Source organism: Thunnus thynnus, chromosome 4 (genome assembly GCF_963924715.1).
Source record: "Thunnus thynnus chromosome 4, fThuThy2.1, whole genome shotgun sequence".
NCBI classification, from domain to species: Eukaryota; Metazoa; Chordata; class Actinopteri; order Scombriformes; family Scombridae; genus Thunnus; species Thunnus thynnus.
Window position 1 is genome coordinate 30,392,755 of NC_089520.1, and position 24,202 is coordinate 30,416,956.

At 40.8% G+C, this 24,202-nt stretch overlaps 1 protein-coding gene across 11 annotated transcripts in view; it reads right to left on the minus strand.

The window, feature by feature from the left end:
* Positions 1–24,202, minus strand: part of foxp1b (forkhead box P1b) — a 159,448-nt gene that overhangs the window by 71,031 nt on the left and 64,215 nt on the right. For all 11 annotated transcript variants that reach the window (XM_067588292.1, XM_067588286.1, XM_067588289.1 and 8 more), the window contains one exon: positions 14,124–14,293. In XM_067588292.1, coding sequence (XP_067444393.1) covers positions 14,124–14,282 — 159 coding nt within the window. In that variant the 5' untranslated portion in view covers positions 14,283–14,293. The remainder of the gene's footprint in view (positions 1–14,123; positions 14,294–24,202) is intronic.

Here is a 24,202-nt window from a genome sequence, read left to right on the forward strand (position 1 = left end):
ATCATTTCAGAACCATTTTCTCACATCCACTAACATTGGTTTTGGGGCACTACCTTATGCTCTTTGTTGTGTAGTACAGTGGTTCTCAAACTTTTTCACATCTAGGACCCCTAAACTGACACAAATTAGATCACAAACCCCCATTTGGTAAAATTCTGTCCTAGGGTCCCTCACCTGATAAGATTTTTGCTTTTACATATTTTATTACAGAACTGGTATGAAACCCATGAGCAAATTAGTCAAACATTCTGTCAATGTGTTACTTACAGATGGAATTATTTATAGTGAAAATAATTTTTGCTGGGGACCCCCTGGAATCACTTCAAGGACTCCTGGGGGTCCCTGGACCCCACTTTGAGAACCACTGGTGTAGTGGACCAGATGGAAGAGAGCCTCAAGAGTGGAGCAGAGCACAGGAGACTGTGATAATTGACCAAGATGCTGCTACCACTGAGTCCCTCTGTCCCCTCACCTCCAAATCCCAGTGGCCACGTTTTCAATTTAACACGGGACTTGACCAGATTTCACTCATTGCAGTGCTAAGGCACATCTTTGACACTTTTACATTAGAAGCCCAGCTTTCTGCTGATTAAAAACCTTCCCTCTGCCTCTCTCCCGCTGTATGGCGAGAGGTAATGTGAGATGGGTGTCTATTTCCTGTCCCTCCTCTACTTCCAAATCAACCACAAATAACTCACAGCCTCCTGCGCCTATCTTGATTTCACTCCTGAAGATAAGGACACCATTTATTGTTTTCATTGAGCTTGAGTGCTAAGACAGAGAGCTCCAAATTACTCTCAGATCGAGATAAATACACCTCAAATCGCTAATTCAATCCGTCTTCGGTGCTGGTGATGTTTTGAAGTTAGGGAAATATCAAAAGATCACACTGTGAAACCGGAGTCTGGCTGCACAATACTGGCAAGAGACCTCATCAAATTGAGAGGAAAAGCTAACTGTAACTTGAGTCTGAATTCCCTTTGGAGAAGCAGAGAGCTAGTACAATATGTCTATGTATTAAATATGGAATGTGTTTTTATTTGCATCCTTCGTAGCTATGAAGCAAAATGGACTGAATGTGTGTCACAGTCTGGGCTCTTAGACATTCATGACACCAAGGGGAGCATGCAATGAATTCGCAGGATGCATCAGTGTGGTGGAGTGCAGTGTTGCCCCGGGTATTGTTGGATGGTAGTGAGGGGTTGAGGAGTGGAGAGTATTTACTGATGTGGTTATCTTGTCCTGTGACAGGCAGGATCACTCAATCAGCCAGCGATGGCTGGGCTCAGGCAAGCATTACACGCACATCCCCATACTTCTGGGGAGGAAGCGTCAGCCAAGCCAAATCTGATCAACAAATGCAGTTCCCCAGTGCCACAGCTATCTGAGATGAAGATGATATTATGTGGAAGTGAGCAAAGTGATGGAGACAGCACAGGGGGAAAGAGAGAAAGACAGAAAGAGAGAGAAAAGGAGACAGAGCGAGACCTGAAGGTGGGACCTCCTTTAAGGCTCGGCTTCTTAAAGGAGAAGTGTATCTCTACTGGAAAGCAAGGAGATAACAAGCTGATATATTTTAATAAGAACCATGTGCCTCGCAACACTCCCTTTACCAGATCAAAGAAGCAAGCATTTATATGCTGGAGACAGTCTCACATTAATTATCAAAAACTTGAATTAAAAAATAAAAACTTGTCTGTCCAGTAGAGTTACATACCAATTAAAAACACAATCCTGGCAGAGTCCAACTGACATTTCTAATGATTCCTTCTAAAAATTACTGACATGTACATGTTATTAAAAGGTTAGAGAAATTTGCATTTAGCAATGAGGAAAAGTAAATATAGTGTTGAGTGTGCAGATAAGAGCTCAGTAATTAGGAGTAGGCATTGCAGTGGTGGAAAACATTTGAAGAATAAACCTGGACTAGTTTGCTTCTTTCCCTGTTGCCCTACAGATATTTTACATTATTCAATCCAAAATACCATCTTTCTGATTCTAACTTTTCTTTTGCATGTTAATGTTTAATAAGAGCCCTTGGCTATCTATGGGCACAATTATTAGATATCCGCAGAGAGAAATTGAAAAATTAATCATACTCTCAATTTTGTACTTCTCTGATCCATTGGAAATGGCTCTAAGAGCTGTGGCTTCTCCCCTGTCACAGGCTCCATCTAAACACAATCAATCTGTTGCCAGAGACGGGTTGCTTGTGCAAGGAAGACAATTGCATCAATACAGTAATTAACTGATTATTCATATGTTGGCACTTGTCCTGATGCACCACAACACTGATAAGCCTGTTGCAAATGGTGATGATTACAGAGATGTTTCTCTCCGGCCTGACATAGGAATATATGTGTCTAATTACCAAAAATATTACACCAAGTGGCACAGTGGGGATTCATCTGACAGGACGTTGTGTGAAATAGGTGCAGACAGCGGAGAAATGTCTCTCTCTCTTGGCCCTGAGCGCATACTGCTAGACGGCGTATTACCACGCTAACACACTCGCTGAATTACATATAGTGACATAATAGGATGCACATCCACTGACAACAGTTGCAAATACAAAATTGCTTACACCAGGTGTCTTGTGCAGTTATACATCCATACAACTAAATTATCCATGCGTGGGCCCTGTAGGTTTTCAATAATCCTTGTTTTGGCCCCTGCCATTACTCTATGCAGTCTATGCTAATATAATGTACTGAGTATAAAATATGCTAATTTGCAGACAAAACCGCATTAACTTCTAGTTGACAGAGGGATTTATTCACACACTATCAAGTTTTCTGAGTGGCAATTTTAGTTTTTGACAGGCACGTACATAATCAGGTTTTATGTAGAATAATGGTAACTAAAATTTCAGTATTGCTTAAATACTGTTGTAAAAGATTGAATTTGATGTTCAGTACTTTCAGTAAAGGTGTTCTATCCAATCCAACCACACCGTTACAGGGTGCACACATGTGGATCGAAATATTTACAAGTTGAATAATATGCAACTTTTTTTGTTTAGAGTAATTCCTGACAGCACTGCCATTGATATGGCATTTAACATTTAGGGTGAGGAGGGTAACAAGGCTCTCCTTAAAGCCAATTCATCCAGCTTGTCCTGTAGTGTGCAACTGTTATTAGTTAAAAAACATTATTTACTAATGAGACAAATTAATAATTAAAGCATAAATGAAGCTGTACTCTTCACATATGTGAGGACTGATCCTTGCAAAAATCAACATAGATTAGTTATCTTCCTAAATGTGATGTATAATAGTGCAAAATGTGTCTGAATTTTGAAAATATTGATGTTTATGACATGCAGTATATAAAACGCTTATACAGTAGCATTTGACAAGCTAATGTGCCCAAATGAATTTAGGACTGTAGATATGTAAATCATTTATAAAACTGTGTGTCATAACAGCAATGACGTCATTTAAGCAAAAGTTCCACCTACGTTGTTTTAGAACACGGACATGCAATCTGCAAGCACTAAATGAATATACACTGAGTGCAGAATTCGCACTTGATACTGATAGCACTGATAACTGATAACTCACTACTGATTAATATGAACTATGTAGGCAGTCTATTTTTTGACATTGGACAGTAGCAGTAAAATCAAAGTCAAGTAGCTGACTAATACAGCAGTAACATCAAACAGTTGACCGTGTCCTGGACTAAATCCCAGTCCACCTAAACTGGTTGATAAATTGTTGCCAGAAGTGAAATGTATAACTAACACATTGAAACACATGTTGCTGCTGTGCTGTCCAAGTCAAGCTCATGTTTAGTTTTGTTTCCCAGTGTATCAAAGTATATTACATTAAACTTAGCGTTGCCATCTGAGAGACATTACTCGTATTTCGTATGTCTGTGATGGATCTTGTGTGCTCTCCATCAGCCTCCCAGTACACTCTTATTGGACTTACTCAATTTCCCCTTCCATGCTTCAAACCCGACCCCCCAGCCCAACCCATCCCACCCACAGACATATACGCAGAGCCCCCGGACAGAATGCCCTCCTCCCTAAACAACTCTTTCTTTAACATCTGCCCAGAAGCAGCACTGCTGCCTTTTGTCCACTCACTGTCTCCTAAGGCATGTCATCCAGCTCTAATCAAGCAGAAAATGGTCATAAATATTTCTTTCTGCTAGATTTCACATTCACATTTCACGCAGGGACATGATATTTTCCCCCTACCTCCAGGGAGTACCTAATGCAAAAAACAGTTACTTATATTCAAGGCTCATGTTCCTTCAGTCAAATGCAGAACATATTCCCCCATTTGCAGGGGAAAAAAACAAGAAAAAGAGGGGGAGCAAAGGAGAAGAGAGGAGGGGGTAGACATAAAGGACTGTCTTATTTTCTGTGCCATTTGCCGGCTAGTACTTTCACAGCCATCCCATTACATCATGTCAAAGATTGTAAACAAGCAAATAACAACAGCGCATCAGAGACCACAGTGAGGGAGCGGCACACATTGTCCTGCTCTGGAGGTCTCTCTGCCGCCAGCTGAGGAGGAAAAAAACATTTGTTTTTATTGTCCATTTAAATAATATATATATATATCTTTGTACAGAGAAAAAGGTTGCAGGAGGATTTATATGAACCATTGTCTCTGGCCTGGCTAAGTATTTATGGCACATGTCATTCACAGGATGCAGAGGTGCCATCACTATTATTTATGACGAGACATCCCATCATGGCATATCATTCTCTAAATGGTATACAGCTATTCACCAGTGAATACCGACCTGTGCCATTTTTCTCTCAAATAGAGGCCATGTCACTGCTGAACGTGCAGGGGAGTGGTTATTAATCACTGATACATACTTTGATGGGTGAATACATGTCAAACAATCAAATTTACTCTAAGAGACCTATACATGGTGTAGCTGTCCATGCATATTTACTTCAATGAAGGCTCATTTGATCATCAGCATCGGTAATTTATCATATTCCACCTTGTGTGCCAAAAACAGAGCTGTCATTTTTTTTCTGTCATAGAAAAAAGGGACCTACACTGTACACTTGTGTTTGTTTTCCACATAACTGAAATTCTAACAGTACTTGAACTCTGTTACATTAGATTTAATTCAGTATTAAATTATTTTGTTATTAATGTGTGTTTTTCAACCTTAGTGTCCTATAACATTGGCCTGATCCAATTATTGCCAATTACTTCACTGCAAAGGTGCATATCTCATAATTTGCTTTCCAATACAATTCAGAAGGGCCAAAGGAAACTAAACACAGGATCTGTCAAGACCCATGATGCATGTTACATCTATAGCTCATTTTCAGCTCAATACAGCAAAATGGTACAGAACAATCTGGCGAAAATATAGAATTTAACAGTTATACTGTATCTTGATGTCTTAAGTCTTATGAATACTATTCCTTTTGAGAGAAGGAAATCATACTTAATTGCCCACCCATGTCAAAAATTGTCTTTGGTCTCTCTGTCAGCTCATTAAAGCTCAGTTTCATTTGTTCCAAGCAGATTATTGTTTTAGTCAAATTTCTTTTCCTTAACGTAAACATATTTGTGTTCATTCCGCGTTTCATTTTCAATATCTGCAGGCTGTGTGCTAACGAATGGCAGCAGGTGGCAAACAGGCATTTTGCTACCATCACCTGGCTCTCCTCAGAACCTCAGCACTTCCCCCCTCTGTCACCCAGCCTGGCCAGGGTTTGCAGGCTGACGCCAAGGATGAACACTGATGTCTATTACCCACATTGTGCCAAGAGATTATGAATAAGATATAAAAGCCAGGCTCACTACAGGATTTTCACATTAGCCTGGCTGTGTAGGTGATGCCCTCTATGCATACATGTATACAAGCAAGTGCACATGCTTGCATGTGTCATAAATGCACATGCACACACATTTACCCAAACATGCACGCATGCGTGTTGGGGTAAATTCCAGACTATGGGTTGGGCACACAGGCAACTCCACCTTTGTAGCTGTTCACATGTGCACCCAAAAGATGCCTTAATCTGCAACAAGGATTAGGGCTTATTGAAACAAATAAGTGTTTTAAGAGGAGACAGTCCCGGTTTCAATTTCAATAGCTCATTTAACCCTTATCTGCCCAAATCCTTAGGGTCCATTCTATGTTAATTGGATCTACATTGCACTAGCATTGGGGGTGTTAACAAGCACAGCCTATGAATATTAATTACCCTGAAGTTTTCTGCACAGGAAAGACTTCACTGATACATATTAATTCTATGAAGTTTTTAAAGTAGTGCTCTCATTAAAAATGAATAGGCCCTGCGCTTGAATGTTTTCCCAAGAGGAATTGTGCATCCTTAAGTCTATCCCTAATAAATTGGGTCAAACTGGCTATCCTTAAAGAATAGCTTCTTCCTAAAATGGCATTATTATTCAACTAATTGTAAACATTCCAATGGGGTGAAGAAAGGGTTTTGTTGAAACAGTGTTTTGACAATGGCTATTAAAGCCAGTCATGTCTGAGCGTGTACTTTCCCAACAACTGTCTCCTGAGGCCCTGTTAAAACAGTTACTTATTTACAACACTAAACACACAAGTTGTTCAGCTAAACAGCGCAAAATTACTCACTGTATGCCCATGTGTGTGTGCATAAGTGAGGATTTGTGTGTGTGTCTTGATGTGGAGCATTCAGGAGCAGTTGTTGGCACTACTTTAAATAAAACATTGAGGATGCATTAGTCCTCCGGCTAGCCGAGGCCTCTCTCTAAGCCATTTAATACTGAACTGACGCAGACGTGTTTCCCTGTCTGCCTCCAGCCAGCTGCTTGAGACACCTGCTCAAAGTTTAGAGTTGCCCACTTCAGTACAAACCGTGGTCATCAAAGACCATCCGGGCGCCACACAATGAGAGCCACTTCACTCCTCCTAATGATACCAGCATACACTCGCATCATTCACATGGGAAGCATTTGTACACACGTCCTTCAGAGGTTTCCACATGCACACATTCTCCAGAGGGATATATGGTATATGTAGTCTTATACAACTGAGGATGTAGAATCACTACACACACACACACACGAAACCAGGTTAAGATGAATGCTTTATATGCTCTGCAACGGTTTAATTATTTTAAAAATCCGGTTAAAACGCAGTTGGTCAGTAGTCAGATTTTTCCACTACTGCCAAACATATTTCTGAACCACCGCTTGAATATTTCACATATATTTGAGTTAATATGTTATATATAGAATCTGCTCAGTGGTGTGATGCTGGGGCTTTAAGAGGTTTGTTTGTTTAGTTGGAGCGTTTGGATTGATGGTTCAGTGAGTGGACAGGCTCTGTAGTCAGTCAGCATGTTTTTTCACACTGTGCCCATATGTTTGAATTTTTTTTTTCTTTTTGCAAATAGCCTACTGCTAGCTGTCCTGGGTCAATGCCATGTAAATATGTACTTTGAACCCTTATGAAACCTGGTTATGGATTGGCCTAATGATCAGAAATCCGGATCTACAAGTGTCATTTACCCGTATTTAATTTTGTCAAATGAATTTGCTGCAGAAAATTGTAATCTGATTGACAGTTTCAGTGCAGCAGTGCAGGAATTACTGTTAGCTTTGGTTAATAAGTAGCATTTATGAGCTGTGATAAAATATTTGTTCAGAGAAAAAGAGAAAAATTCAGAGACAATAAATTCATAAAACTGTTTTAGGATGTAGTGAAACAGTACAGAGATCAGGAGGGGACAGCTCTGTGTCTGTCCTTACTAGACATTGGCTTGAATGCACATTTTTTTGTTTTCCAATCAAAAAAGGAGGAAAATATTTAAGAGTTTCCCTTATTGGTTTGACGTTTCAGTATTTGTTGAAATCCTTACAAACAACTATTAGATTACCAACAACATGAAAATGCAAATGCGGATCAGTCAACATTTTATATAACCTGAGTTTTCAGATTTATCTCCTTTGTTGTGGTCATACTCTTAAAGGACCAGTATTTAGAATTAAGTGGCCTCTAGTGGTAAGGTTGCAGATTACAACCAACTGAATACCCCTCCCCTTCCAAGCGTGTAGGAGAACCTACAGTGGTCGCAAAACCGAGAAAAATACGAAAGGCCCTCTCGAGAAGCAGTGTTTGGTTTGTCTGTTCTGGGCTTCTGTAGAAACATGGCGGTGCAACATGGCGGGCTTCATGGAAGAGGACCCGCTTCCTATGTAGATATAAAGGGCTCATTCTAAAGTAACGAAAACACAATGATTCTTATTTTCAGGTGATTATACACTAATAAAAACATACTTATGGATATTATGTTCCATTTCTGCCACATCCCTTCTGCTAGATGCCACTAAATTCTACACACTGCACCTTTAATTCTTTAACCTGACAACGGAGACTAGTTTTCTTGTTTATGTCATGTATTAGAATTGATCTTAATTTGTTATATTTGTTTTTATTTTCTATTAATAATTACACTGTCTTGACGTAATCAAGCAAAGTCCATCGAAGATTCCCAAAATAGTGTTAGTGTAAATGTAATTATTTTCCAAAAATCAACTGCTGACAATGTCTTCATCAAACACATTTGATATTATGTGTGAGTAAATAAAGGAAGATTTTTAATTCCTAACAGCAATGACTATCATGTTACTGTGAAAAGTCTGTAATCCTCACATCTCCGAAACGCACACTTTCTGTTTCTCTTCTTTTGTGCTGAGATGAGACAGGAGCAACAATGAGAGATGATTGAGTGAGCATGAGTGTGTGTGTGTGTGTTCCCATGTGTGTCCATTCTGATTACCACAATGTCAAACAACTCCTGGGATCCCCCCCTGTTGCCCATATAAGCAGGGTGTGTAAAAAGGATGTCGGCCCAAGCAACAGTCAACTATTTTAAACTATGGGTTGGGCACACATGCAACCTGTGCTTCATCTCTTCCCAGTCGGAGAGCGGTAGACTCAACAAAATGGATGAGTTCATAGGTTGGCTGTCTTGGAAGGCATCCATAAGACAAAGGAGAGGTGCTGGGTGGTTTACCTCCCAAAAACTTCACTAACAAAACCTGGGTGACGAAAGGATTTGAAAAGTTGCATCTAGACTAAACAGATTTTTCTTCTGATAAAAAAAAAAAAAAAAATGCACGCAACTGTGTAAAGAAAAGAATACAATTCACGTGAGAGAAGCTTAAACCTGAGTAAAAAACAGTCATGATATTTTCAGTGACACGAGCTGTGTTTTTTTTTTCCCTTTAATAATTATTTCCCTCTTTTTTCGACATAGCAGCACATCACTGTTCAATTTTCACCTCCATCTGTGTGATTATTAATCAGATCACACATCAATTGCCAGAACCAGCAAAGAAATTCAGCCTGTAATAAAACTGTCATGTGCTGTGGTATAAAGACAGATGTTGCCAGTTGTGTGATAACATAATTAAACTGTTCTGTGAGGGATTCCATAAAATTATTCAAATTGGACGAGCACTATCATTTTACCAATAAAGCAATTTAGGGCAATATGCAGTGTCATAACACTGTCTGTCTCCGCCAGATTTTCCAATAAGTTGGAGCCTGTGCTTGGCCTCCTGTGACAATATGAACAGTATACATAAAGATACTTGAGAGCTCCTAGAGATGGAGGAGTATGCACAGCAAGACCGTGGGGACTCACATCCTTTCAGTGAACTGTTATGTAGATGCAAACTTGTGTGTTTGCATGTACACATGCTGTATGTGTGCATGAGTTAGATGAGATGTCTCAGAACGGAAGCACACATTCAGTAGGATAATGCACTACAGCTATTGGTCAGAAAGCACCTAGAGCAAAGAAGCCTTTATCATACATGTCAAATATTCAGCGCTGCTTTGCACAGATACAGTATTCTGCAGTAGAGCAAATACAGAGATACCAGCAGGAATTTAAATCAAAAGTGCGGTGATAAGGCTGCTTCTTGTGAAACACCATAACAGTGTATGTATTTCAATCCAGGCATACCACTCTCTCCCTCTTCCCCTCAGCTCTGCAGCAGAGTACATGTGATTTGCGAGATCTGAGGCAGCAAATACTCTCTGGCCTCATCTCTGAAGTGACACTGTTAACTCTCTCCGTCTGACCATTAGCCCATGATGTGGACTTGATGCCAGAAACCAGCAGGCCCTGCACTGCCAGGCCTGGCCTATGGACCTCTATTCTGTCTGAGCGTGAACGTGTTTGTATGTGTACTGTACGTCTGTGTGTGTCTGCGTGTGTCTGCGTGTGTGTACCTATCAGAGTGTACTCTGATAGCAAGGCTTATCATCTGGCACTTCCCCCTGAAGCTTGGCAGGACAGAGCTCAGTGACAGTGGCTAAGACGTGCATTTCCACCTTCTCAAGCATCCACAAGGGACCATGTAAGCCTTGCATTATGCAAACAGGAAACCTGTGCCCGCTCAGCTCTTTCTGTGGCCACTGTTATGCGTGTCACTCTCTCCTCTCTGTACACGCAACATTATGGACACCTCAACCACGCAGGGAGAGAAAAAGAAAAAAAAAAAAAAAACCATAATTGGCTGGGCTTATCTTTAGATATGTAACGACGCTTAAAGGCACTTGTTTGACAAAGCAAGCTGCATGGATATGTGTGCAATAAAAGAAAAGCAATTATTCATCCCGGTATTATTTTTTCTTTTATGATACTGTTAGGGTATACTTGTACAGTATCACTGAGAGGAAAAGACAAGCTGATATTTTAGAAATTGCTCTAACTTGATTTAAAGGGCTCTTCTAAAAGACAGGATATTAATATTTAATGATCTACAGTTGTATCAGTTGAACCAAATTTCGAGCAGAGGAATTGCTTGCATGGTTAAACATGTGAGATGTTATAAACGCATTGCTGAAATTGACCATACATCACAGGAAATATGTGTGGGGAGTTGAATGTCCTGAAGACAGCAGCTTCGAAGCTGACACAAATTCCCTAACGTCATTATGGTTACTGCATGTTTACTTGAATACCACAGCTAGATGTAGGCCTTCTCACAACACAACTTCCTGTTGCAAAAAAACATTTAAATCACAAATCACAAAACAGGTTATTGCACAAGCACTCTCATACTATTGCTTTTGTTTTTATTTTATCTCCTATAGTATCTTTACTTCCTCATGAGGATAGTGTTAAAACCACAACTTCTGCAACACAAACAAATAGCACAGAGACAAACATGTTCAGATTCGGGGGCAAGCACAAACAGTATCTGTTATGAAAAAAGATAAGCATAAAGATACTGAACACCACCAACAGGCAACAACCAATAAGAGGCAAAACAATTTTTTGTTACAGCACACCCAAACGTCTAAGCGTTACAACACAAGATATCACGTTTAGTTCCTCAAAAAGTTAAATCTGCTTAATTTCCACAGCATCTTTGAAAGAAAGAGAAGTCTTTCTTCCCCTCCTCACTTCTTAACAAACAGTATTTGACTTACTAATAGAGATGCTTAAATCAAGCTTATGGTCCACTTCCCCCAAATCTGACTAGTCTACAAGATGAATTCCCCTGTCAGAATCAAGATGATCAAACAGATTACAATTATTTCATCCCCCATCTTTATTAATGAGGACTGTCTTTCATAGTTATGTTCCCTAATAAGAATAAATGATATGCCACTGCCAGGTTTGTTGTTCCTGCTCACTCAGGGGACTCTCAGACATTTGCACTTTAAGTCTGAGAAGATTTTAGATTGATTTTTGCATCACCTAAAGGGGTAATAGCATCTTGGATGTTTTGTGAAGAACAAAGAATGCAAAAAAAAAAAAAAAAAACCCTCAGTGTGTCAGTTAGCCGTGTATTAGCACAAACCGCAAATAAAACTTAAAAGAAAGACTGTGAAATGCCACAAAAGTAAAAAGTTATCAAGTAATTGAGCGAAGATCGTAATGCCCTGGGGACAATTAACATGGTTCATGGTGCATGAGTGAAAATCCTGGGTTAGTCTAATGGGAAAATAAAAAGAGTGCCTGTCTGCCTTCCCAGTAACACTACCCTGGTAAGTAGCCTATCAAAGCCCAGTGTCAGGAGCTGAGAGTGAGACATCTCGTCCTTCGTCCCCAGCCATGCGCCATTTATCACACACAACAATTAATACGCCTCCCTCTTTTCAACTCTAACCGCAGGCCACAGAAATTAACCACTGGATTTGTTCAAAAGGCATAAAGCAAAAAGTGCTGGGTATTTACCATTGTGGAAAGCAGAGGGCAGAAAATGCGGCTGTAATAAACTGAATTGGGAAAAAGAGAGTTGCTCTTTTTTCCTTCCTTTAAATGCCAGGCCAGATCCTGGAGAGTAATACTTCTTTCTGGATGACTAGAAAACAGGGACCATGGTTGGACGACTGGCTCTATTCTAGCAGGGAGGCTTTATTTCCATCCCTTCTTGGTGTCAAGTGCACATCCATGACACTTTTTTCTCTCTCCCTCTCCCCTGCCTCACATTCATCAAAGTTGTAACCCTGTTGTCTTTGCAGAGCGAATCAGAATGTGCCCCTGGCAAAGAATGAAGGAAAAGTCAACAGGAATTAAGTTTCAGTGCAACTGTTTACTCAACTGTGGCCTGCAGTTATTGAAATTTTATCCATGGTTTTGTGTGACTACTGCAGTAATGAATTCAGTATGGCTGTGATTTTCTCACTGACGACATGCTCATTTTGAGCTGGAAAAATGGGTGGGAGGTGGGGTCTGAGACTGGGGTCTGGAGCTGGGGGAGTGGGGATAAAGAGCAAATCTGGAGAGGCCTAAAGGCCTAACACTGAGACTGAGGAGCAGGATGCACGCTGACACACCCTTTCTACTTAATGATACGCCAACACTTTTTCACATTTTTTCCGATACTGTCCTGATTAATACTCTAAAAAATGTGGTGAACTAATACATCTTGTTCCAAGGCGCACACCATGTACCTCTAATACCATCACATGTGGACTGTATGTTTGCCCCTTTCCCGTTTACTTTCCGAAATGTATCTACAACAGATGTAAAGGAAGAAAATAATAAGATATATCTAATCATAATGTAAATGGGACCAGTTATGAGGTCAGATGTCTACGTAAGTGATATATAAATAGGAGTACTTTTTTGTATCATGATAAGACTTGTGTGTACAACGTATTATCACAGGATTAAACTGTGTGTAACATCAAGTGAGATGTCAATTAATGCCTTTTCAAAATGTTATTTTTATAAATATAAATATTACTTATCATGGTTCATACCTCACGTTGTCAAAATGAGATATGAATGACTTTGCTAGTTAAAATCAGTTTTGACAGAAGAATTGTGTTTCACAGTGTCACAACATAATATTATCACAATGTCATGATGATTCTGCTGAAAGATGATAAATGATAATACTGAATCATTGCTCATCTCTATATGTTAGTGTTATATTTTCCATGTTCCATGCTGCAGCATTGTTGCTCTCCCTGTACAAATGCTGATGGATGTGCTGTGACAACAGACGGCGGCACAGAGCCTGTGCATCATCACCAAACAGCTCCTGACAACAACCCTAGTCGTCCTGTCGGATAGACCAAGATAGCAGAAGACACACTGATCTTTTCAATGTTGTTTCCTTAAACACACTGTCGTGTGCCACACATAACACTGACACCAACAGAAAGAGCTTGTCTGTTTGCCTCAAGTCGGAGATGGTGAAAATGTTTTGGGCTTCACCAAATGCCGGCGTGCATCTCTGCACCTCATTGGTTAACATGGCAGAGTGTGGCATTAGTTGTGAGTGTGAGGTGTGTTTACAATGAGCCAGGGGAAAATGCTGTCATCCTATTGGATGTCATGGTTTCTTAACTGTCTACAAAATCCTGTGGCACCTACACACTTAAAATATGTCAGAACACCATGATAAATATTTTACCAAAATGCAGATGCTGCATGCTACGATAAACACAACCAAACACAATCACACAGAGAGAGCACTTCCCCTTCTTTAAATATTCAAAATGCGCCTCAATATACATAAATAATAATAATAATGTGTTTATGTACTAGATGTACTTTGAGGTGGAATTAAATATTAAGTGGCACTCTAAGAGGGGATTTGGGCCTGCTCTTGACATGGATTAATAAAGTGAAGACAGGTGTGAAAGGGGGACTGGTCTACCTGGTGCTGCTGGAGATGCAGGAGGTCAGCTGCAGTCACCTCCACTGATGGCGTGGCGCTGTTGGGTCGTCCTTCCCTGGACCCGCCCTCCACACTTGCACCTCCATTTTGATTGGCTGGTCCGTTGCTTGTCGCCTCCGTCCCAGATTCTTGCATCATGACTTAAAAACCTGAGAGAAGACACAGAAAGAGAGAAAACAGGGACAGAGAGAGTGAGAGAGACAGGGCGAAACAGCTGTTAAAACACACAGCAATGAGGTCGCATTTCAACTCTGGGCCAAACTATAAACATCTGTCATATCCTTCCCACACAATTTCACTTTTATTGCAGGTTTCCCTATTGGTTTGTGCTTCCTTGTGTCTTGTTTGTTTGCTTGTAGCATATGCAATGAGGCAAACACACACGCTCTCACAGACTGCTTTTCCACAGAGTAATGAACTACTCCTTTGTTTTGTCTTTTCCGGTGCAGATCCTTTGCAGATGACATGTCCATACTGGGCTGGAGAAAAGGGAATGGGACTCAGGTTTTGTTCTACATTATGGGGTATATGCAAGGGTGCGGTGGAGGGGTTGGGGTCCAGCACACAACGGAGAGGAACCCAACCTGAGTTGAGTGAGAGCAGAGGAGCCCAAGAAAACACTGGACCTCCAAAACAAAACACTTTCTATGGAAATGGATATATTTACTTGCATGGCTCCCAGAAGAACCACGGCTGAATGGCTTTTTAATGGGAAACAGGGCGACTGTGTGAGGCCTGCCAAAGGATCTCCATGAGAAACATCCAATCTGAGGCCGAGCGAAAACAGTCAAATCCTTCAGGGGTGCTCAATTAACACCAAAATACGGGTCTGAATATAAATAAACCCCTTTGAGTTGTTGGAAAAAATGTTGTCTTTCATAACTTAAATTAACTCAAAAGAATAACATACAATTACTGGCAGTATGTATCACTGTATGCTTTTTGTTTTATGTAAAAATATGACAATAGCAATCAGTATAAAATATGAAGACAAAGCTACAGTATTTGCTTACATTTTACGTCCTCTGTTCTGCGTTTGGATACACAAAAGCCAGACAGACATGTCCCCCCCCCCCACCCCCCTCTGTCTCTCTGGGGATGAGTGCCAGTGACACTGGTGCATATCTGTGCCTGTATTCCTCAAATCAGTGGAATGATTTACAGCTATTGTGCGCTGGTCGCAGGCCTCACTGGCGCAGCGCGTCTAGCCTCCCAATTCCAGAGCGGTTAATGAAGCTGACCAAGTCAGGCAGAAGCGAATTAACTTGCCTGATTAATTATTTATATGAAGCAGAATAAATGCCTTTAAAACACAGGGCCTCATCATGAAAGAAGGTGAAAATGGAACTAAATGCAGATTTATGGTGTTGCATTTAAGGCGTGTAATAGGAGGGCCAACGAGAGTTAATATGTGCTCAACTGCATGGGCACAGCGTCTCTAGAGATGCAGATCTAAACAAGATGCAGACACATACCCAGACACCACAGGGACACGCACTCTGACAGATCTCTGACAGACAGGAAATTGAAGTTGACAACTTGTCACATAAGAATATTTACAGAGCATAGGTGAGATAATAATCTAGACACTGGATTATTAAAAAATAAACAGCACTATAACCAGCACTGTTCTTTTAAATTGTGGTTTTCAGGGATTGTCTCAGCTCAGCATCATCAGTAGCAGTTGTGGGCTATAGGGAGCTAAAACAGAACCAGAACTAGAATCAAACCAAAAGTGCACTATAGTTTACATCTCCTCTCCTGTAGAAGCCCTCCTTGCAAGAAGCATATCCGAGTGAGTCATCTGACACTGTGGCCTGTGCCGGTTCAGTTGTGTGTCACAACGCCCCCACACTCAGGGGCCTGTCTGAGCAGCTTGGGCCCGGCCTACAGGCCCTGTTCTCTGGGCTGGGGCTAGAGCCGGCCCCCCTCTCCCTCCAGACAGATGTTGACCCGGCTCACCCCTCCAGTCTGGCAAGGCCTCCCTCCATAATGGGATTTTCTAAACAAGGAGTGAGCAAGAGGAACACTGTGGGATGGGATGCAGCCAGCCACAACTCCATCTACAGGCCCTTGCTCGCACCAGCTCTCCTTCAGAAACACCAATTAGAAACACACATTCTCGGGCGAAATTAAATGCCATTTGAAATAAACCATGTGCTGACGTTATTCACCCCCACTTTTTTTTTCAAATAAAAGACATTTTTCCACATGCAGAGAAAAAAAAAAGGAAGGCCTGCTTTCTTTTTTTCCAAAGCTACATAAAAGGGGGGAAAGTAATGGCTATTATACATGCACTGTCATTCCATGCAAAATTTTCATAATTATAACAGAAAGGCGTAAATTTCCAAATGCATGGCATCTCCAAAAGTAATCAAGAGAATGAGCCGCGGGGCTATTTTAATGTATGCAAAACTAGTGACCCACAATAAAGGAGAGAAAGGCTACAATGAATGCAAAGTAATGCGCGCATGCTTGGAACCGGCACTGATGAGGGGATGGCTAAAATTAACACCCAATTAATTTTCGAATTGACAAACAAATGAAACCCATAAATCTACTTTCTCATTAATTTCACCACAGAATAATTCAAAGCTGCAATATCATGAGCGAAAAAACTGGAGGAAAAAAGAAAATGGAAAATGGGCATTATCCATCATAAATATCAAGCAGATAGGAAAGAGCCTTATTAGAGAGTTGTGCTGATAACAATGTTAATCTGCGAAGCACTGAGGCAGGGACACCATCATCGGCTGGGGCCCGGGCAACTCGGCCACGTGACTTGGCCCTGCATTTGTTGATCTATCTATTTATTTTCACTTTGCTCAGGGGATAGCCTTGTCTGTGATGACTCAAAAAGCTGCAAGTTTTTCCATCCATTCCATTTATATAACACGCACATATTCAGCTGTAATTATGGGTCAAGTGTCCTGCTAAAAGGGGTGTAGTTACTGGGGTTAAGAACATATGTGTTCATGCTCCGAACACAAACATTTCAATATAAAACAATACACAAAGGGAGTCAAGAGAGAGAGAAAAAAACCCTGCTTATTATTAATGGAGCATGTCAGCTTTTTTTTTTTTTTTTGAGTTGGAAAAAGTAAAGAATCAAAATAATGGAAATTCCAGGAGATCAAAACAAGACAACAACAATTTGTACAAAAAGAACTGGCTGTGCTGTTGATTATTAGATGCCTGTCTGTTCTTTGGGGGAGTTGCTTGCAAAACAAAACAAGTGTTTGGAACAAACACTGGATAATAAAAAAGGTCAGAGTTTCTGTTTGTTTACAGTTTGTTTTGTTTTCCCTGCCTCAAATATGGGGAGTACAGTACAAACAAGAGTCACATGTGTCTCCCACCTGACCAGACAGGTTGAAGGTTAAGAACAGCCGGCGGCCAGAGCTCATCAACCCTGCCGCTCCTCCTCTTCCCCCTTCACTGGAAATCTAATGCCTGTCCCCCTGTCATGGTTGCCTGGAATTCAACAGCTCAAACAAGTCAGCAGTCGATTCAAGGTAGGGTCGGCCCGCGCAGCTGTGCTTTGACCCTTCTCCATGTTCTGTTTTTCTTTAATGCTCATGACAGTAAAGCCTCAGCGGCCACCTGCTTCGATTCGCCAAGTTCTCACACAGCCTTTGTTTACACAAGCACACAACAAAAGCACAACATTTCTTGTGTGAGAGATAAAGACACACAAAGGAGGAGACAATGGGGAGAGGTTCACTTTAGAGCTGTTTAGGTTCGGCTTGGTTGCTAGACTAGACAACACATCAGCCTGTACCAAAGGTACAACAACAGAATGCTTCTCAAGGTTTTTATAGTCTTGTGTTTTGCTGTATTTTGGCTCATAGGATTCTGGGGAAAACTCAAAAGACAAACACAAGCTGTATGTTAAATAATCCATTATCACAGCCCTCATCACTGATAACAAACTACTCTGAGAAATTTCTTGGATACATCCATTGGACAACAGACAGAGAAATTAGGCTGAATCCCAAAAACCTTTACAAACTAATCCCACATCCTCCCACAGATAATCTGCAAAAGAGGCCCTTTGCAAACCAGAGCCACCTCAATCAAGAAAACTCAACCAATCTGGGCTCACTCGCTGCTCTGACTGCAACTTTCTGGCCACTCTCTGCTGAGAGAATCATCTGTAGAGATGACATTCTGCCAAAGGAGACTTCACAGTCAGACCAAACAACCATGTAATCTTGTCAGCCACTTCAACCAAGTCACAGATAAGCAAAGCATATCTCCAGACTACTGTGACAATATAGTACAGACACACACCCTCCCCTGCAAGTAATACCTACTGCCTTCATTGCAAACCCCACATCCGTGCACCACACCAGACACAGAAGTTCTTCCCAGACCTTGGGGTATAAGCAGACCACTCACGCTGGCAAACAAAGCAGCTGTTTGTTTAATAAGTGATTGCTGCCATGGCTACAGTAAACAGGGGGAGCGGGGGTTTGTGTTTATGAACAAACACATCTCCTTGCAGGAGCCATTTAATATTAACCAGGTGGAATGATCAGCCGATTTCCTAGGTGACACTTGGGGTAGGCATAGTGTAAACAGGCTCTGGTGGGGAAGGAGAGGGGGCCAAGCTTTAGGGAATCAAGGTCGATGCAAATGCAGCTTTGGCTAGAATAAACAGCAAGGCAGAAGTCAAGATAAACAAAAAGTCATTCTTCTGACATTTGAAGACGCATTAAGCTGGTGTGTTGCAGCTGCTAGCAAGCCACCGTGAATGTGAACAAGACGGGCGGGTGGGCAGCTGACGAGGTGGTCTCCTATGGAAACACACCATTGTCAAGCAAAGCAACCGAGTGTTTCTTCCAGAGCCAACAAACATTGGTTCTTCACAACACCACAGCGAGGAACTTGTAAAAACATGTTAAACATTTACCTTGTTCAATTATTCAGTAACTGGGTTCGTGGAAATAACAAAGGATGTCTGAGGGCTCCAGGAGCTGGAACTCACAACATCAGGATATGTCGTGAAAAAAAAAAAAAAACACACACACACACACACAAAAAAAAAAAAAAAAAAAGAAAAGGAATTGAATGGACAAAGATTTTATCTATTGTACACTCCTTTGATTACTTTATTACTACATGGCTTAAACATTAAGATCATGATGTAACTAGATCAAACATTTTGTTGTCCAAAAACCAGTATTACAAAAGACAAGCTAGATAATGTAGTGTGGGGACTTTCAAGCTGCACATCACGTTGATCATGAATTTTTCATACATACAACAACCTGCCATCTGCTGAGCTACAGCCATCCAATGAGGCTTCCCTACCCAGAATCCATAGTTTTCTGTCTCCACTCCCTCTCAAAGCAACTTTCCCGACTGATTTTTTTTTTTTTAGTCGCCAAAAACAGTTACCCCCACGTAGGATAGGCGTAAAATATGAGGAAGGGTGCCAAACACATATTTATAACACATTGGGATGAGTATGATAGGATTCTGAAGCATGAAATCTAGATCTAAACCTATTACTACACTATCACCAGAGGAGAGGGGCTCGACATACAAGCAGTGGTGAGTATGATGATTCATATGAATAGCAACCTATTATCACGCTACAAGCTCAGATAAATTAACAATAAGAAGGGTACTAGAAGGCAGACTCCAGTGGAGAAGCTGAGTAGATCCATAATTTCAGAAAATACACAAACCAGTTAGTCTCCTTTGCATGGAGCCATCTGAGAAGCACCTCAGAGTAAAGGCCTGCTGTGCACAGACAATGACGGAATGTGCCAAAGTAAGGCAGGCCATGGTATTTTTAGTACAACTAGGGCCGATAGAGACTAAGTAAATAGAGAAGTCTAATGAGTTTAAATCTGGTTGTACATGAATGGAATAGTAATTCTGGGATGTGGAGCCTCTTTTAGGAGTGGCTCGCCACACATTTTCTTAGCGACTCTCCTTCATTTGACTTTGATAATCTCCCTCACATGTGGCTCATGCCCATTAACACTACAGCAAGAGGACAGACACCAGGAGACGAGGGGCCTCCTTTTCTGACCACAAGCCCAATGCACAGGAAAAAGCAGGCATTGCTTCCCTCAAGCTCATCTTACCAATTAGACCTGTCAAACACGTATACCCAAAGAAAAACACAACTCCAATCTATCAGCATCCTATGGGATCTGCAAAAGCACTTATTGTTTTAACATTACTTAAAGTGTGTCATATATTTTTAATCATTTTTACTCGAATTCATGTAAGGGCTGTTCCCATGGGCATGGGAATGCAAACTTGTGGAAAGGAAATGTGTCAGATGCATTTTCCTGGGAAAACCAAGGTTAGCCTTAACGAACTTGTCTAATTAATATTGCGTGCCTACGCAAAGAGAGGACAATATTATTAGAACTGCTGTCTTTTGGGGGGATGTCAACTCACCAGAGTGCACACTTCCTCTGTGAGCTGACAACATGTAGCCTAATCATTTTTGGGAAAAGCTTTACAGTTCTGTTAAATCATCGGGACAGACCTGCGGTAAACCACAGCTCTGCACACAAAGTCAGCCACTAATTACTGTTGAGTAAGTCATCAAGCGTGGTAGATACATTTATTATGATTCCATTCTCAGTACCAAGTACGATAACTGGAAGGAACTGTAGGGTCTGGTCTAACCCCTGCTATTTAAATGTTTCTCCACAGATAAAAACACACAGCAGGTGTAGGTCTCCCACCTCTTTGGTTCAGAGTTACTCACAGACATTAAGTAAAGCTATTGATTTTACAGACACAATCATTAACCTTTACACACAAATAATGGCATGGAAATGTAATGTCTATTTCACTCCTATAGTATCACACCCAACAACTGGCAGTGTTCAGTGATTGCTTAACATTTACTGAGCTTAGGCATCTGTAACACAATGGTAATTTTCTATTGGGCATCTGATTGACTGTCCTTGGTAAGGGAGTGGTCTTACCCCTGGGCTGACCCCTCCTACAGCTTCTGAAGTAGCAATTCTTCCTCGACATGGTACCGGGGTCGTTTAAGCCTAAGAAGCATGTTATTATTTTAAAAGCCCCGGCTTCCCAGGGAGAGGACAGAGAGGGTTAAAAAGGAAGGGAGTTTGTGCCTTCCATTAAGCAGTTAAACTGAAGATAAAGGGCGAAGGGCTAAATACCAAAAGACCTTACATGAATTTCTGCGTTTTAATGGAATCAGGTTTTAACAACTCTTTTTTTGTTAAATACAGCCCATGTCAGGAGGATGCGTCCCACTCATAAAGCAGCACAATGACAATGTACAGTGGCACTAATACAAGGACATAGTTCATCATGACATTTTCTGCAATTCCCAACTGATTAGGGTCATTATGTTGGAGGCCTGATTTATGTTGTCATTTCCTCTCACCGATCCTGCATCAATGAATCTTAATGAATTGGTAAATAAGGGTGAAGATTACACTGTGTGACACTGCAACATTTCTCACCCTCAACGGCCGAGATTTATGTAGCCAATTAGAGACTAACAGAGAAAATTGGCTGGCAGAAAAATAATATTCTTTATGGTACAAAATGGCGGAGCATTCTCAGTGAAGGGCAATTGTATTGTCAGTGTTAAAAGTCCATAAACCGCCACCCTAACCCACCTTCAAAACGCGAGGGGAAGTCGGACTCTTGTTTGCGAGCGGGGCAAGTTGAGACCATTGTGAGGCTGTATGTTCACAGAGCTGTTGAGCCCTGTGGTGAGCCAAAGTCCTTAACATTCACCATGGCCCATCTCACATGTTTGATCAGCATAAATACACCCCTGTATGACAAACATGTTTACCTTCTCACTGCAAACATCAGACAATCAGACACCATGAGGTGCTGCTTCTCTAATGAAGACACAGGAGCTTTTATCAAGGCCAGGCATGTCCCTCTGTCAGAAATATGCCTCTTTTATATAGACATCAAAAAACATTTGTACAAAGAAAAGTAGACAAATTATTTGCTCTAAACATACAATGAGGAAATATTTTTCAATTAGTTTTTTTGTGTGTGTGTGTGTGTGAGGGGAAAAAATCTTAGTTAAAAAACACCATCCAAATGCCCTTCATCTTTTTTTCAAAGCAGGAATATCAAAATACAATCACCTCTTTGAAGATATCTCTGATCAACTGATAGCAGAAGACATATACAATATGATTAGGGGCTTTTTAACTATTCCCTGCTACATCATTATTACAACCATGATAGTTTTTATTTCTCAGATGTAGATTAAGGCATGTTGAAGATGATTATGGTGAGGGACAAAACTGTTTTTGTGTATCACTACAAAGCATGAAAAGCTTGCCTGCTTATTAATACCAACTTCTTAAAAGAGCACTTAGAGTTATAATGAGAGCCTTTATGTATTACATATTGTGACTAGATTTAGTGTGAGGAAGCGCCTCTCCACATCAAACAAGCTGGCCTGCTATTAGGCACAGGAGCTGAGGGATGCTGTGTGAAAAGGAGTGGAAAATTAAAGCTGAAGCAAAGCAGGAAAGGGCTTAATTTACTGGCATGTACAGTATGCAAATGAGATTACTCTCAGCTTAACTGCATCATTTATGTCCATAATAACAGCATCATCATTACAGGGCTCAAATTAAATTACACTGTAATTAGCATATCAAAGTGATTGGTTAAAGTTTAAAACAAATACCCAATTTTGTTAATGAACATCTGTAATCACCATGTAGACTCTCAGTGAAAACATCCAAAACAAATATGTGTTTTGGAGAAGGGGAGGAATATCCCTCCCAAATGACATGTCTGTCTGTCTATGTGTGTGCGTGTGCATGTGTGTGTGGATATGTGTGTGTAGTTTGGTAGGATGGGGGTGTTTTACCTGGAGAGCTCCACACACTCAGGATATATTTCCCAAACTCCAGGAGATCAAAGATCCAATTTCCCACACTTGCCACTTCAGGAGCTCATCAATAAAATACTAATCACTTCACGGCTGATTCTGAGAATGGAGCCGCAGCCAAAGGCTTAGGGAGACTTCCATATCACAAAAAAACACCTCGGCTCAGGCTGTCTTGATTGTTGTTGAATGTGCACACGCTCCAGCACAGACACACATATAATTTGCAGTCAGGTTTATCCAATAGGTGTCCTGCCTTCTCCCTGATAAACACGCTGAGTTTTAACATCTAGCACTATAGCTCAGCGAGCGCTTCCTCAGACCTCTGCCAGAAATCACATACACCTTATTTCACGTGCATATGAATGAAAGTCAAACCTTTTGATCTAGCACTTTTACTGTCCACACATTATTGATATAATTTATAATTAATGATGGATTACAAAACATAAAAGGTGAATTTTTTTTTTTTTTTACTTCTGCAAAATGTCCATTCCATCATCACCAAGCCCCACAAATAGCTTTGTTTTCCACCATTCTGCTTTTATCACCAACAGTATTACTCTGTTTTCCCTCTTTACTGCTAACTCAATAGAAAAAGAAAAAGGCAGTAGCTAGTGGTATACATTATCAGAAATGTACTCTTCAAATTTTAAAGAAGTGGCATCTTATTTTATTCATTAAGAAATCCATTAAAAGGCCTTATTCCTTGCAAGTATGTAAAAGATGTGCCTTTCAAGGTAGAGCTAGGGCAAATCCACTCCATCAGCTAATGACGGCACTCATTACACAGAGAAGCTGGCTAATGAAGGTGCGGTGGCCGGCCGATCCCCTCACCCAGCATAAAGCCCTATGAAATGCTAATATCTCACTTCTAATTAAAGGATACAAAGTCCAAATGCACCTTCACGGCTAGTAGCCGGCAACATAAATTTTATTTTTCAACACTACACTACACCCAGAGATGTGCCTGAGCAACATTCCATTAATTCATATTTAATACCCCCACTAGTCCTGCGTTTGCCTTGCTATCTGCCTCTCCTCTCCTTCTCTCCCCTCTCAGCTTTATATTGTGAGAAGGTACATCATTATGCTTTCTAAGAGTACTTTTTTCTTTTTTGCTTTTTGTTGGTGCGCATATTACTTTAAAGTGCTTCCAGAAATAAACACATATGCACAC